Consider the following 16,705-nt stretch of genomic DNA (forward strand, 5'->3'; position numbering starts at 1 on the left):
TGCTGCCTTGAGTATTGAGGTGTGGTGTTCGGTGCGTGCCATCCACTGATGCAATAACAGCCTATTCTTGGCATTGGTTTTGCTTTGATTCCTGATCAGCGAAATGTACCTGTCTTATTGCTTCACTCGGGCAATCTGCCATGCTGCCTTCCTCCATAAACAAGCCTACTGGCACATTTGCACAACTTGTGCATTATACTGAAGGCTTTTCAGTAGTGTGCAAGCCAGCAAACACAAACGTACACACTCTCTACAAACAGTTGTCACCAAAGGAGAAACAATCACGGTTTTATTAGTTTTTAAAGACATGCCGAGGGAGTGATGTAAATTAAGCCAGCTGGCTAAACTGGCACACTCACTGAAATGTTGATTAAGGTACGTTGTTAAAACTCATTCAATAATGTAACATGACAACCATACAATTTTAGTCATCTTTATTTCATACAAAAGTCAATTGGTTCATCAGATTAAAGAAATTAGTAACCAATATGAATTGATTAGCTGGCAATGGATCTTAGAGGAATGCCTGGGGTTCTACCAAGGTGACAATGCAAAAAGGTCATCAGATCACCAAATAACTTAGTACAGCTTTGAGTGGAGAGTCAAAGACCATAACGTTAGAGCAGTGAAAATCCTTTGGCGGAAAGGCATCATCTATCAATTTAGGGTGCCTTTAAGTCACATGTCAAAAAGGCATATTCCCATATGAAGGGATAACAGTTTCAGGTTAGACTTACTGGCAGCTACAATATTGAGCATCTGTCTGAATCTTGTGGAATGTTTTATTTCCATATACAGAAAGCATAATAACACTAATATCAAAGGGTATCATTTCCCGCTTTCCATGGACAACACTTAAATTCATCTGTGAATTTTTATGACTGAGGTTTAATTCACAATTTGTGCACCTCTTACTATAGTGCAAGTTAAGAGGAGGTTGAATAAGGACGTTCATTACAGCCCTTGAATGTTACATCTAAATGTTGGGAGGGGGAGGGGACAGGAGGTAGAATAGAAAAATTAACTTTGAAAGACAAGCACTTCTGTAACAAAAACATTCTACTGCTCCTGCTGCTACGTTGTTAAAAACACCTCAGTCTGCTTCCTCCTCCTCAGACTCAGACTCTGGAAGAAAAGATCACACACACAAAAAGAAATCAGCACTGAGTTTACTGTATATCAAGACAAGCATGACTTAAGCCAACTACCCTCATGTCAACTGGTGGAAAAAGATGGGGAAGCTCCTTTCATGAGGAAAAACAAAAAGGCAGGCATTGATGTTTTACCTTCCTCTGCGTTCTTGAGCCACTCAACAAATTTCTTCATCTGCTCAAGGAAGACACTCTTTCCTTTGGCAACGTGGCCCTCTGTGTACCACTTCAGAATGGCCTCTTCACTCAAAACATCCGCTGTGACAGGAAGCAAAGACGAATGTCAAAAGGGATGGAACATGACTGGCATCAGGTCAGTGAAAATGAGAACTTATGGAACACGCACCTTACCTGTATGTAAGGTATGCCTTACCTGCTTACCTCATCATGTCATTTCTGTTATTTATTATTTCTATTATTATACTACTCTATTGTCTCTTGCCTTATTGTTTGTTTGTTTTTTTATAGCCATTTTCTAGAGCCATTTTCTCATGTCAAGGAACATGGAACTAAGAATCTCTTACGCTTGTATAATGGAATGTAACAACGGTTCACACGCACCTTTGTAGAGGAGCACCACAATTTTCTGGAAGGAGTTCATGAAGTGGATGTTGTCATAGCAGTACTCTTGGATCTTTAACAGCAGTGTGATCTCAGAGAGGCCCTGGGAGGTAAAGGCCTTCAGGAGGGGACTGTATTGCTGCAGAAGACCAACAACATCACACAACATTCAACTTCATTGTCATTGAACAGAGCACAGGCACTGAGACCACGAAATGTAGTTTGTGCACACATCTCCTCCTTCCCCCCCCCAGCAAGCCTACAGACACTGGCTCCCTCCTGAGGTAGAGATCGAACCAGCGACCTTCCAATTGCTGGCCGGCCTCTCTAACCTCTAGGCTACCTGCCACCTACCTGCCGCACCACCCCGCAATAACAAGTTAGATGCAAGGGGTATCAAATCATTCCACGCTTAAATTTGGTCCCATTTAGTCATGTCAAAGACTCTTAAGTGTACACAGCGAGTGCTGGGCAGTACCTTCAAGATTTTGATGGCTTGTTCTGTGACGAGCTCCTCCTTCTTGTTCCATTCCACTGAGCTCATCACGCTGGTCCATATATAGCCGATCATGGTCTGCTCGAGGAGGTTGCTTTTCTTCATCTCCTCTCTGACGTAGGAAATAATCTAAACAGACAAACAAAAAAGAACCGCCCAGAAAAAGGTTATTAACAAGGAACAGTTATTACAAGTAGTTATATATTATAAAGGCAGTTGCAATGATAGGTACAGTATGGCAAGTACAGTAATTTAGAGTGTATATGTGTGGTGGCCTGGGAAAACCCGTCGGATGTCGCTGGCGTTCGTTCGTGGCAAAGAGCAAATATAGATGGAAATCGCGATTTTGGCGATTTTGATATTATGTGGTATTCTAGTACTTTGAACTCCATACTACATTATGGTGAATAAACATTTTAAGAAAACAAAAGAGAAAGTACTTATTTGTATGTTTTTGTGGCGGGTAGTTTGCTAGCGAAACAACATCACGTTGAGCGTGTCTCATTCTCAGTTAAGCAACGCACGCACACATGAGCGAAAGGAGAGACGATACTTCCACCTGTGTTATTGCCAGTTTACTGATGCTCACAATAAGCATAAAGTAATAACATCTTAACTAGAAGACACACAAATGGATCTGTCCCTCGCATACCGACGAGGCAAGCAGACTACCACCGCATCACAAGCAGACTAACGAGACCGGCCGATCTGCATAGGCTCCTCCCCCGACCCGGAGGAGAAAGGGGAGGATTTCTCCCCTTTCACTTTTTTTGACATGCTACATTAAAATGCTCATAACTTTTTAAAATAAAGGGCTATCTCAGTCATTCAACCAGTTATGAATAGCTGAGAACTTCTAATTTATGGAAATATAAAAAAATGAAAATGTCAAAATGCCACCATGTGAAGGGTTTTCCCAGGCCACCACACATATACAGTTATGAGCTATGTACAGTATGTAAGATACAGATGAATAATAGAGGCTACATCAAAGAGGTATGTGCAATGTGCAAAAATATGGTATGTGCAAAGGTAGTATTGTATTATTTTTTCTTCTTCCATCATGGAGACTGCCAAAGGCCCCTGGCCTGAGCAAGATTACTCTTCCTGCTACAACTGGTGAACTGATGATTAACTTGCTTAGTTAAATGTATCGATTGTAAGTTGCTTTGGAATAAGGCGTCTGCTAAATGCCAAAAATGTAAACAGCAGTAGTGAAAAGTAGGGATGTGCATAACTACATTTTCAGTGGGTGGTATGAACAATTAATCGATTTTTTGCATTTTGTATAGCTGTGCAGCCATTTCCAATTACAATGTTTATCAATAGTCTAGCTATATAGCCTACCCAAAAAAGACTAAATGGAATTTCATTTGTCCGTGGTAATAGCTTCTCGGGTCAGTTTTGGCTAAAGCATTGCAAACGGACTCTGAGCAGTCAGAGTCCCAAACTGGACACAATTGTCTATTTTCTTGAAGTGTGCCCAAGCACAGCTTTTGCTGGACTGACATTGTTAGCCTATTCCAACAGCACTCTGTAAACTAACTTACACAACGAACAGTTGAATGGCGTCAGACTCTCGTCCTGTTCCACTCTCAATAGTTATAATAAGTAATAATTATAGTAATATTATGCTTATGTATATTGATGTTCTGTGCATCATTAATACAAAAACAACAACTAATAGTACTACAGAACCGACATTAGTTCCGTCTGTTAATTTACGTTTATTTGAATGGCGAAAAAATATTAACGGTCTGAATGTTAAAAATCTACTTAGACCCTCAGTAACGATTAATCGATTATTCTGTCCCATCCCTAGCGCGAAGCATAAAGACTGATCACATTGACCAGGTGAGGTGTGCAAACCAGTAGTGCAAAGGCTAAATTGGATTGGAACGTGGGTGACTGTACTCACATCCTTTAAGGGGTCCCCACGAGACATCAGCTCCTGGAGCTCTTTTTGCAGTTCCTTACGGGCCCCGATGGACTGCTGGTTCCTGGCAAAGTCAGACAGCTCCTTCAGGCCGGCGTCAGTGAAGTACTTAGAAAAATGCTCACAGCTTCGTTTATTGGCAGGAAAGAGCTCCTGTAACAAGAGAGAACATTGATTTATTTTCTCTCTTTTTTTTTTTCTTTTCTTCTTTTTTTTTTTTTACACAAAGGCATGTAGTAATAATAATTATAAATAAATCAGAGTTCTTAGAAACTTTACCATCAGCCTGTTGTCCATGCCAACTTTCCTGAGCATGGCAGCAACAGAGTTGATGTCCTTTTCATTGATCCAGGATTTGAACAGTTTCACTGCAAAGGCTGCAGATACTCCTGCAAATAGAGATAAAGCCTGAGTTACTGTTACTTTATTTAGTCACACTACTATACACAGTATGAATCACATCTATTTCACAATGACTGCACTGCCTTTTTGTTTGGTAAGACGATTAGGGGGTTTCCAGCAACCATGATCATCTCCACACTGTTGTGCAATGTTGAGCAACAACAACAACTCACCCTCTTTGACAAGGTTCTCGTTAAAAAGACTGTTCAGGATGGAGGCTGATATGTTCCCTTTGCCCAAGAGGATCCCAGTCAGCATGGCCAGCTTGTTGCGCTCCGACTCAGTGAACCCTTTTAGAAACAGCAGCAACTGTGGGGCACAAAAAGAGCCTCGTCAAAAACTGATAGTCTGGGGAACAGTGTTCAATAGACACCCCATAAGCAATAATCACCTTTATCCTAGTATCATTTGGTTGGGATAATCTATTTACATGTGTGGTGAAGTGTAACCCAATGTTTGTTTCTTATCTTTTTTATTTCTTTATTTCTCCTGTATAATCCTTGTCCTAATTATACAATCAATGTGTTTTCAATTGGCCATGTGTCCTAGCTAATTTTTTTATTTTTATTTTATTTTCTGTGTGTATGATTTATTTACTGTAGTCTACGTTTAAGACTTCTATTTTGACTATATACATGTAGGTATGTGCAATTATGTCTAGCGTATATATGTACAATTTGACCTACTGCTGATTTCATACTGTCATGAAAACTTCAATAAACAAAGTTGTGAAAAAAAAAGATTGTTAATCTGAAGCTACTGCACATCTTGGCTGTTCAGGACAAAACGAAACACATGAAGGCTCAACCCTCTAGACCCCATAGCAGCAGTCCTGTATATTTGTCAGGGATGCAAACACATCTTAGCCAAAATATTGCAATGCATTGGATTCGGTGAGTAATCCCCACTCTACCTAGTTAACTATAACACTACTTTACATTGTTAGCAGGCTCATAAAACAAGCTGTGTTAGTTCAATAGCGATGTGTCATTGACTTTCAACGCTTAGCTCGCACTTTTAATTTTAAATAGCGAAAACGGAAGTCAATATCGGAATGTGCCTCTCGTTGTCATTCAGAGGACTGATGCCAAACTACCGACATGTTTGCTGTAATAATATGACTTGGCAGTAGGCAGGCATCAGTCAATAGCTTTTTCACACCGAATGTGCTTTTTTTGTGCTATTTTCGGCCCAATACATTCGGTGGCAGAATTTTCGGAGCATCCCTACTTCCAACTACACTTGCTCCCTGCATCCAGTTGTTGCACATGAACTCCATCGCTCTCATCAAATTCCCTCATTCAAAAAGAAAGCAGTGTAACGTTAACTACTGTTATCTAAACTGAACGATGACATTAAGTGCGTGTCCACTGGCGAGCGGTATTTTAGAGCTGACTACAGAGATGGTGAACGTTAGCACCAGCTAACACTAGCTAGCTATTTACCTTAGCTTGGTGCCGTTTAGGTAAATATACAGCTCGTTGGTGGACACAGCCTAAGTTAACTTAGCCAGCAAGCTAAAGCTATAACGCTGAACAGCTCGAACATGCTGAAAATCTTGAGGTCCAAGTAAGCTAACGTTGCTAAGCTAGCTAGCCTAATAGCTTACGTTAATATAGACTGTGTAGATAAGAGAAGCTGCTCTGACACGGAATACAATAACGTTAGCAAAAAAAATTTAGTTAAGGAGATTCTCCCCCCCCCCCCCCCCCCAAAGAAAAACTCTTCTCCAAGATTCACACAAGTCACCCAAATTGACACGAAAAAAGCAAAAAGAAAACAAGAGCTGTTTGCATCCCTGTTTTGTGGACCTCTGTGGATCAGTTGGTAGAGAATGGCGCTAATAACGCTTAGGTTGTGGCTTCGATTCCCACTAGGATCATGTATACACTAACAAACCTATGCATTCACTGCAATGTATGTCGGTTTGGATAAAAGCGTCAGCTAAATGGCACATATATATAACAAGAGCAGCCATGGACAGCATTGATTGTTAACCATATTAAATGCATTGAAAGCTAAAAAGTAGCTAGCAAATGTACACACGAGGTTGTCACTGTAAAAACGTCTCTCTATGACAGCTGAAAAGGGAGTCAGTCTGTCTCTCGTCTGTCTGATTCAGCCCCAGACCAACATGTTGCGGAATAGCTTCTACCCTCAGGCCATTACTGTTGAACTTGATGCCTGCAACGGTTCTTTGCCGGTGTGAAAGCCCTATCAGTAAACATGAATACAATTTTAATAAAAGAGTATGACATAAGTGACACTGAATTAAAGAAGAGCGAGTCAAATCCCACCTGAAACACCACCACTAGTGTGCCCTTGAGTAGGCACTTAGCCCTCAGTTACTCCAGGGGGAATGTCCCTGTAATTTGTAATTGTAAATAGTTTTGGATTAAAAGCGTCTGCTAAATAGCAAAATTCGAAAATCCTTTTAAAGACAGAATTGTGGTCTATAATTAAGCAATATCACACGAGAGGGAGTGCTGTTATACTGAATATCAGCACGGCTGTGATTCGGTCGTAGGTACGAGGCCGCAGGCAATCACAAGAATGCTTCTTGTCCAATCAAATTACTTGGTCGGAACTAACTGTTGTATAAAACCAAACAAACTTCATTTTCCTTTATTTTATAGCAGTTTGTTTAGAATGTGATACCAGTGTTTCCCCTAGGTTTGCTGCCTTGGGGGGGTGGCATGGACCGTGGCATGGACCCCCCCCCCCCCAGGGGGTAAGACCCTGCGACATACCAGCGTCATGTCTAGGGATGGGACGATTATCGTTTATCGCGATAAAAACACCTGCGATAACTTAATCGTGGAGAATTGTAATTATTTGAATAATCGTCATAATCGTATGTTATGAATAAACTGTGTTTAATGTCTGGCGCTATTTTTCAGCCTAGGCTACATTACTTTTGCAGTCAAGTTAGCGACTGTTACTGTAATATAAATGCAATTCCTCACATGAGCCGCGCGCGAATATCCTCACAGAACTTGTCTCGCGCTATTGTTCAGCCTGCATGGGTAACGTTACTGTCAAGTCAGCCTTGTCAGTCAGTCACTAGGTAACGTATGCTAGCCTACTCACCATGGCTGTCAGTCAGTCACTAGGTAACGTATGCTAGCCTTCTCACCATGGCTGTCAGTCAGTCACTAGGTAACGTATGCTAGCCTTCTCACCATGGCTGGTGAAAAACTTTAGACGGGATACTGTCATTGGCCTTCCTTGTTATTACCAGGCAGTGACAGTCTATGGCTGCAAAAGGCACGGTCGCCCCTAAGCTTTCAAATATATTGTGGTTTACTTAATACTGTTCAGCACTTGAGGTTACATTCAATGCATGACTTGTGCTATAGGCTAAATACAATGATTAAAGCGGCAAGTAGCAAGTGTGCGCATCAAAGGCATTAGGCACGTAACATCCATGCTGTATAAACACATGACAACCGTCCGTTATTTCCCGAACTTTGCCCGAACCCCCTGCGAGGACCCGGGGAACAACGGCACGCTCCCCGCGGCTGCTATCAGACTGGCCGCGGGAGTGAGTGTTGAGGGAGAGAGGAGACGGCAACCCTCGCTCGCCATAGACTGTATCCCTACTCGTCTCTCCTGAGCTCGGTTGTAACGTGAACCGTGGAATACGAGATATGTTAGATGATTTACAGTAATTCCCCAAATGACCAGAAACGGAAGTTAGATTTGTCGCTGGTCGCTTTTGACTAATTAAGTCGCCAAGGGGCTCTGGAAGTTGGCAACACTGGGAGTGCGTTCTTTAAACTTCCTTGGGTACGTTAATGAAAGGTGCTGATTGGCCGAAAAGGAATTGCTCTTTCTTAAGGACCCGGATTATGGCCAGAGATATGTGCCACTAGAATCTGAATTTGAATTACTGACTTAAAATGTCCTAAAAATACAACAACATCTAAGTTAAAGTGATTACAGTGTGTTTTATTGGCATAAAAAAAAAAAATGTATTTTATTTTATTTTTTAATTCTCGCGATAATATCGTGGATCGCGATTATTTTGCCCACGATAATCGTGACATGACATTTTCTAATCGTCCCACCCCTAGTCATGTCCAGGGGTGTACTAACTTGTACATTAAGCCGCCTCACGCTACTGAAACAGGAGATAGGCTCCTGCCCTATGGGCCATTAGGCTGGAGAACCATCGGTTCTTAAGGCTACTTACTTATGTGGTCTTGACTACCTGTCCACTTTCTCACCTGGTTCTTGCTCTCTCTCTCTCTCTCTCTCTCTCTCTCTCTGGTGCACCATCCTGCTCTCTCTCCTTCTCTCCCTCTCTATCCTCCTCTCTCTCTTTTGCTGTCAACCAAAAGGCAAACATAACAACCAGAGTATTTATAATCTAATAAGAGTTATAAATTGATCCATATCAATTTATAACATAATTATAATTGAATATTGGATTGCTGAGGGCAATACAGTCAGATAATGTCATTTTGAAAAAAAAATCGTATGTCCAACTATAAAAAACAGAAATGTCCAATGCTTCAATCCACTGTCCATGTACTGTAAATATGACATTATGGTATTACCATAAAGCCCAATTCTAGCAGAATAAGAAAGATAGTATATCTACTTTAAGTAAAATAATAAAGTGCATCCAGTTAGCTCTTTAGCTGGCATGTGTGCAGCAGACTAGCTCATCTAATCACCTCTGAACTAGCTAGTTAGCTTGCTAGTTCTTTGACACTATTTTACATACCATGGAACTTTAATCAGACACTTTCTAGTCATAATAATAACGACCAATTTGAACCAACTTGTTCTGTTAGAACACTCAGCAATTATATTTGCTAACGTTTCAACTTGCTTACTTTCATTTGCAGACATCTTACCCTGCAAAAACTCTCTCGCGTCGCGCGCACAATCTTGTACGCGAGTGTGCGAGTGTGTCCAGCGCGAAGCGAAGTGTGGAGAGATAGGTCTGGCTATGCGAGACTACTGGCGGACTAACGTTACCAACGAGCCCATGGGCTTGCCACTCGCCAGATTCGGGTTGGGTGCATTTAAAAAAAAGCTGATATTTTAGCCTACTTGTCAGATGTTTGGTGTCTATGTCTGTAATAGTTCCTCTTTCTTGGGGGGCGGGGGGTTCCGTTGGGGGGGCGGCCCGCCCCCCCAAGGCAATGGTAGGGGAAACACTAGATACAATTTGCATTTAACTGGGTTTTCTCAGTAACCAACAGCAGCATTCTAGAATTCTATTGGGAGCTAGAGGGTTAAATACCGTTTTAAGTGAGTCGACCAATGAGCAAGCCAATGCTTGCAGAACAATTCTTCCTTTTTTTCTGTGAACTCTACAGCGAATTCTGCAAGTCCCATCATGCATTTCTTTTATAGCAACTCAACTCAAATCAACTGTTGCCTGGTCTCACCTTCTTGATCTCCTCTTCAAACCCTTTCTCCAGGTACTTGTACCGCCTGATCAGCTTGTTAAAAACCTAGGCGTTAAGAAACAAAACGTAAATGAGTGAAAGTGTACATTACAATAGACATGACATATGGGAGCTTATTTATGTTTACATTACTCACCTGAGCATACGCTTGCATTGTCTCCAGGTCTTCTTGTGCCGTAAAGAGGCAGAACTCGGTGCGCGTCATGTCATCAGATAGAGTCCCTCCTGGAGCTGCAGGTGAAGGAGAGAAATACCTATCAGTGGGCTGAAAGGTTACAAGTTAACCGGTATGCGTGCGTGCTAGGCTTACTCACCGAGCATTCCGCCGGCCACCAGGATGTCAAAGAGTGTCTCTGCATACCGTCGGTAGTCAAGTTTGGCACCAGAGGCATCAAGGAATTTTGCGACAGCTTCCAAATCAGAGCCAGTTTGATTCAAGCCTTGTACGATACTTTCTTGAAACTGAGTAGGGTCAAATCTCTCCTTTTCATCTGTTGAGGAAAGAAACAATGATTACAGTCTTCCACACGGTACATTTTTAATGGGCAGTTGCAAAAGGTGACGTAGCTACTACCTACCTCTTTTCCTAGTTTTGAAACGCTGGCCGGTTAGCGTTGGCTTTTGCTGCTTTTGATTATTCATAAAAGACCCGCTGTGACAGAAGTGAAAAACAAGACAGAAGTGTTAGAAATTAACCTAACGCTATAACGCATTCCAATTCAGGTGGGTCTTGAATGGACAGCAATCGCTTACAATACAGCTTGATAGCAAACAATGAAAATCGGGCTCTACTTTAATCCAATACTAACAGGCGGTACCAGTGACTGGCTGACTTCCTGGGCCCAGCAATGAGTCAGCTACCACTACTACTTCCAGGAATGTAGCTAGCTAGTTAGCTACATTAGTTAGCTAAAGTTGGCTTGCTTACAGGGTGGAAATGATAGCAAGCCAATGCATACAGCTAATTAGCTAATAACAGTACAAACAAAAACGTAGCTAGCCGGGTAAATACATTCCAGATCTTCAAAGCTATCTACTTAGCGAAGCGATACTCTAGCTAGTTGGCAGCTAAGGCGTTAGTGAGATTGTACCATGCGTCAGCTGTGGCTGGCTGACTAGGCCCAAGCGAGCTGAAATGTGGAACAAAGAGAAAGGAGGTCGGATCTCATCCACAATGTGGCACACAACAGTCCTGCCACTGGCAACTATGAATAAATACAAATGACTAACAATCTGTCATATTTCCCTTGTACGAGTCAAACGACGCATACAGTCAGTTCTTCCTTTCGACATGACTGAGATAGGATAGCTAGCTAACAAATGAGCACAGGATGCTACAACCAGGTTAGCGTTGCAGCCGGGCAAGCTAGCTAATAACTCCAGGAAGATAATTCCATCGCTGCAATACTGTTTTTGTTTACATTGACAAATGAATAGATTAGCATAGCATGTGTGCTAGATGTGTGAAAGAAACCTACCGAAATTAATGCAGATAAAAAAGGGTTAGAGACCGAGGGAATTCAGACACGATTTCAGCCCTAACAAAAAGACAGTTTCCAGATTCAAGTGACAGGTTTTTTTTAAGTACGCATGCGTGCTTAAATGCGGGGCCATACCACTTTTTCAGGGAGGAGGGTTGGCTGAACAGAAGGCTATAAGAAGGACATTATCACAAAACTTACCCTGGAAGTTAATAGGCTAGGTGCACGATCTCCACTACTTCCTGAAAGGCACCTGGCATGAACATATCCTGTCTCACTCTATTGGTTTAATTGATTAATCAGCTGTGCACTGTGTGTTCCAACAGTTTACCGCACAGCTGATTAATCAATTAAACCAATAGAGTGAGACAGGATATGTTCATGCCAGGTGCCTTTCAGGAAGTAGTGGAGATCGTGCACCTAGCCTATTGAAAGATATATTACTATAAACATTTCATTATGTTTTATGGCAATATAACACTTTCACATGTAACATTGTTGTTGAATTGTAAAAGAGAAAAGGCCTCTCATTCAATGTCACTTTTCCCATATCAAATTGGTTTGCTATAGTTTTTCCCATGGTACATTATGATGCATGGTATTTATTGTACCATAATGTGCCTTAATACCTAATTAAATTGAATAGCAATCCTTCTCATACAGTTTGTGTACTGAAGGTATTGTCTGTTGTATCGTTTACAATCAAATGTGCCCTACCTGGGGGGTATTCCTACCTAGAAAGGCGATTGGAGACAATCGAGACAATTTTTTCTAATTCGCGATAATTTCAGCTCTAGTTCAGTTCCATGAATGTGGCTCAAATAATTCGCTGCTTGGTTGCTATGCAATCCTTCAGAACAAAACTGGTGACCAGGTTTATGGTCTGGTAAGACGTGTGTCAAAAATGTGTCACAGGCGAAAACTAAATCCTGAATGACAGTTCCGTCAAGTGTCTTTTTGGAAATATTAGTTCCCACCTTTTACGAGATAGATAGATAATTCGATATTTTGATAGATAGTTTGATAGTGTGCTAGATAGATACATAGTTTGCTAGTGTGCTAGATAGATAGAATAGATAGTTTGATAGTGTGATAGATAGATAGATAGATAGATAGATAGATAGATAGATAGATAGATAGATAGATAGATAGATAGATAGATCGATAGATAGATAGATAGATAGATAGATAGATAGATAGATAGATAGATAGAGAGATAGATAGATAGATAGATAGATAGATAGACAGACAGACAGACAGACAGACAGACAGACAGACAGACAGGCAGATAGATAGATAGATAGATAGATAGATAGATAAAAAGGTGTAAGAAAATAGGTATGTCTATCAACTTGCATTGACAATGTCACAATGGTGTGTTTGGCGCAGGGGTTAAGGCAGCCAGCTGAAAGTCTGAAGGTTGCTGTTCAATACTTGATATAATTTCTTTTAGTTTATTATTTTTACATTTAACCGAAGCCTTCATGCAAATCGATTTACAATATATACATCTGTCTAATTAAGTGAATCATCTATCCATCAGTAATCATAAGAAACAATTATCTATGCCAAATCCAGGGTCCAGTTAGAAGAACATCATTTACTAGTCAGAAAGGCTTCAAACACCATTGTAATCGTGTCAGTTCTCATAAATTAGCCTACACCATCATTTTATACGTACATTTTTAGATTAGATTCAACTTTATTGTTATAGAGTAGAAGCATCAGACAACGAAATGCAGTAAAAAGTGTATCAGAAGAGGGATTTGAACCCCAGTCTTATTTTTATTATATTGCTGTCTGTGTCTTTATGTCTCACCAAGTCAATTTCACTCTGATTCTGAACTAGAACCCAGACCCAGAACAAGATTCGTTTCACAAAACACCAGCGAGGGGACGACCAAGGTTAGTAATATATAATTATACTGCCCTCTAGTGGTCAGAAGTCATAACGTTCCGGAGACCCCACTTCTACTATATATCTGTTACAGTGCCATAATAGCCACCTAATGGACACTTTGTTAATCTGTTGATTCTAGTGATATAAAACACAAAACACATAATAATAATAATAATAATAATAATAATAATAATAATAATACATGTTATGTGTAAGGTACTTTACATTTGGAAATCTCTATGTGCTGCAGATTAAAAACATTTCAGTGACAGTGAGAGTCCCTCAACGTTTCGCTGTAAAAATTGCCATTCGAGCAAAAGAAGAGAAAATGTGTGTTGAATCTCTACTAGACCTTGCAGAATCTAATCAATAATTAATAACTGGGGACGACACATCGAACTTGCGGTCTCAACTCGGGCACGCTTTATTATAGAATGAACTGGCCTGAGGGGCGTGGCAATCATAGACATGACATCCCCCCTTTTCTTGGCATTAAACTCTTACTAACCAACAAACACAGCTGATGATTATACTAACCTTAATGTAGCTAAATTGCATACTAAATCATATTTCAGTAATTATCAAAATATCCTTTGACACCTCTTAATGGTCAGCTGGTATAACATCAGGTAACATTTTTTCCTTATTATTATAAATCACTGTATCTTCCAAATTATTTCCTGTAAATTCAAAATCAGTGTATCATTACAGTATTTTCAAATCAGAAATCAAAACATCAAAACATACAGCGTACAACTCTTTTTAATTTTTTTTAACACATTGAGAATCCTCTTCACTTCAAAACATAGTCAGACAGTCTACTGGGTGTTCGCTTGATCCTTTGCGGCCTGTCTGGCACGCCTGTCTGTATTTGTGTGTCATAGTTATGCTCGGCTTGTGGACTCTGATTATCAGTGGCGTGTGTGTGTTCTTCTGTTGCCTCTCTGATTTCTGTGTCCTCAGTTTCCTGTGTGTCCTCCTCTTCTTGGAATGTCCCTTGTTTCAGTCCTTTTCCTTCGTATCTTTTAACAAAGGTGGTGTTCCTCGAATACCGTGCTCCTGTTGGCGATTCCACTACCACTTTGTTTCCGGCCCTACTGATGATCTTGTGTGGTGTCGCGTTGAATGTGGTAGAGAACTTGTCAGTTTTGTCCTGTTTCAGGAGAACAGTGTCACCGACACTGACCTCCGACTGCTGTGCTCCTCTGCGTGTATCAGCATACAGCTTACTCTTTGCCTTCTGCTCAGCGTCACGGTCACACACTTCCTGATCTGTGTTCATTTCAATCAGTTCCGGTATAGCTTTCCTCTCATCTTTCGGTTGAAAAGCAGTTCGGCAGGGCTTTTACCTGCGGATGGATGGACGATGCTCCTGTAGATTGTCACATATTTTCTCAGTTCCTTTTTCCCTCTGATTGAGCAATCTGAATCCTCTTCATCAGTGACGCGTTCTGACGCTCAACTTCTCCGTTGGCCTGAAGGGAATTTCGGTGTGGTTTTGATGTGTGTGATGCCGTTTTCCTCACAGTACAGTCTAAATTGTTCAGATCTGAACTGGGGTCCATTGTCAGTCTTGATTGTGACTGGCAGTCCATGTCGACTGAATATTGACTCCAGACTGTCTATGACCTTTTCTGATGTGGTTGTGGTCATGACGTCATATTCATAATACCGGCTGAAATAGTCTACTACCACTAAAATGGAGTGGCCCGAGTAGGTCAATGGCGACATCCCGCCAGGGTCCATCAGGTAGCGGTGTGGGTCTCAGCGGTTCAGGTGGGTCAGGTCTAGCCACTATCTGACATCCGTGGCAGGCTTTACAGTGTCTCTCAGCTGCCCTATCCATGCCAGGCCACCACACTTTTGTCCTGAGATGCTGCTTTGTTCCCACTATACCCAGATGTCCTTCGTGGGCTAGTGCAAGTGCCCGCGTCCGCAAGGCCTGTGGCAACACTATGCGTGTGCCTCTCAGAACAAGGTATCCTACTGTGCATAGCTCGCCTGCAACGACAGCATAATTATGGTTTGCACTTTTCAAAGTGTCCAGTCGCTATGGCTTCGCGTACCTCCTGAATCTCAGGGTCAGCGGCGGATGCCTCCTCCACTTCTCGGGTGGTGAGTGCTCTCGGTGTTGCGTTCACCGCCACAAACCTCACATACTCATCAGCTCCATGCTTGTGCTTGGCCTGTTTCACACTGCTTGACAGGAGTCTTGATAGCGAATCAGCGATGTTGCTCTTCCCTGCTATGTGGACAATTTTGAATTCGTAGGGCTGTAGTCTAAGAACCCATCGTTCTATCCGCGCACAGGGTTTGGAACGGGGACCATAGATCACTTCTAGTGGTTTGTGATCTGTGACTAGATCAAACTGTCTCCCATACAGCTATGGATGAAGTCTCTCGCAGGCCCAAACTAGACCTAGTGCCTCTCGCTCTGTCTGCGAGTATCTGCGTTCACAGTCTGTCAGGCTGCGGCTCCTCTTCTGTTGGACCAATGCCCTTCTCTGACAACAGAATTCCCATGAAAATTAGTCTGTCCATGTTGAACTGACACTTCTCTGGATTTAGTGTCAATCCTGCTTCTCTGAGTCTCGCCATAACGGCGTGCAGTCGTTTGTCGTGCATGGCTTGGTCGCGTGCATGTATGATCACGTCATCGGATATGTTTTCAACCCCTTCAATTCCAGCCAAGGTATTGGCTATCTCGTGCTGGTATTGCTCGCTAGCAGATGATACACCGAACAACAGTCTTTTGTACCTGTACACAGCGAACGTGGTGATCTCACGCGATTCAGGAGTCAGTTCGAGTTGGTGGTAGCCCCACTTCAAGTCTAACTTGCTGAATATGGTCGAGCCATTCATCCCTTGGAGTAGCTCATCCACAGTGAGGATTGGGAAGCGTTCCCTCACTATGGCTTCGTTGGCCCGTGTCATATCCAGGCAGAGTCGGACATCGTTTCCAGGTTTTGGGACAATTACGACCGGATTCACCCACGGGGTGGGCCCATTCACTGGTTCAATAATGTCTAAATTCTCCAATTCTTTTATTCTGGACTCTACTGCCCCCGGAGGTGAAATGGAATTCGCCTGAGTGGCTGGGCTACTGGTTTAACCTCTGGGTTAATGTGTAGACTAACTTGTCTTGTTTTTAGTTTCCCGACTCCACTGAACACTTCAGGGTATTGTTGTTGGAGTGTTTGCTTTGTCTCTGTGACAGCAGCAATGTCGGCACACCTTTGCAAAATGATCTTTACCCTGACACTTGTGGCATGTCACGCCGCGTGCGGGGCATTTTGGATCTCGGCCAATGTGATCAGAATTTCCACATCTGTAACACTTTCTATCATTTCTA

At 41.9% G+C, this 16,705-nt stretch overlaps 1 protein-coding gene across 1 annotated transcript; it reads right to left on the reverse strand.

Annotated features, from left to right (window-relative positions):
* Window positions 1–305: 305 nt before the first annotated feature.
* bzw1a (basic leucine zipper and W2 domains 1a) lies at window positions 306–11,553 on the reverse strand. Its single transcript, XM_080525391.1, has 12 exons — window positions 11,451–11,553; window positions 10,551–10,624; window positions 10,287–10,463; window positions 10,109–10,203; window positions 9,952–10,017; window positions 4,720–4,855; window positions 4,424–4,533; window positions 4,127–4,297; window positions 2,191–2,337; window positions 1,713–1,851; window positions 1,287–1,409; window positions 306–1,125 (listed from the first exon to the last, which is right to left on the reverse strand). Exons 2-12 carry the CDS (start codon window positions 10,612–10,614, stop codon window positions 1,094–1,096), a joined length of 1,260 nt encoding a protein of 419 aa, XP_080381517.1. The 5' UTR covers window positions 10,615–10,624; window positions 11,451–11,553; the 3' UTR covers window positions 306–1,093.
* Between the last annotated feature and the right edge of the window lie 5,152 nt (window positions 11,554–16,705).

This window comes from Nansenia antarctica (genome assembly GCF_963989245.1).
Source record: "Nansenia antarctica genome assembly, chromosome: 3".
Lineage (NCBI taxonomy): Eukaryota > Metazoa > Chordata > Actinopteri > Argentiniformes > Microstomatidae > Nansenia > Nansenia antarctica.

What these genes read in the sequence shown, in the direction of transcription:
- bzw1a (XM_080525391.1), bottom strand. Translation starts at nt 10,614, where the DNA reads ATGAATAATCAAAAGCAGCAAAAGCCAACGCTAACCGGCCAGCGTTTC. An exon ending in CGAGAACCTTGTCAAAGAGG is followed by an intron (nt 4,534 to 4,719) that starts GTGAGTTGTTGT and finishes CTCTATTTGCAG; the next exon opens with GAGTATCTGCAGCCTTTGCA. An exon ending in TGTGGTGCTCCTCTACAAAG is followed by an intron (nt 1,410 to 1,712) that starts GTGCGTGTGAAC and finishes TTCCTGTCACAG; the next exon opens with CGGATGTTTTGAGTGAAGAG.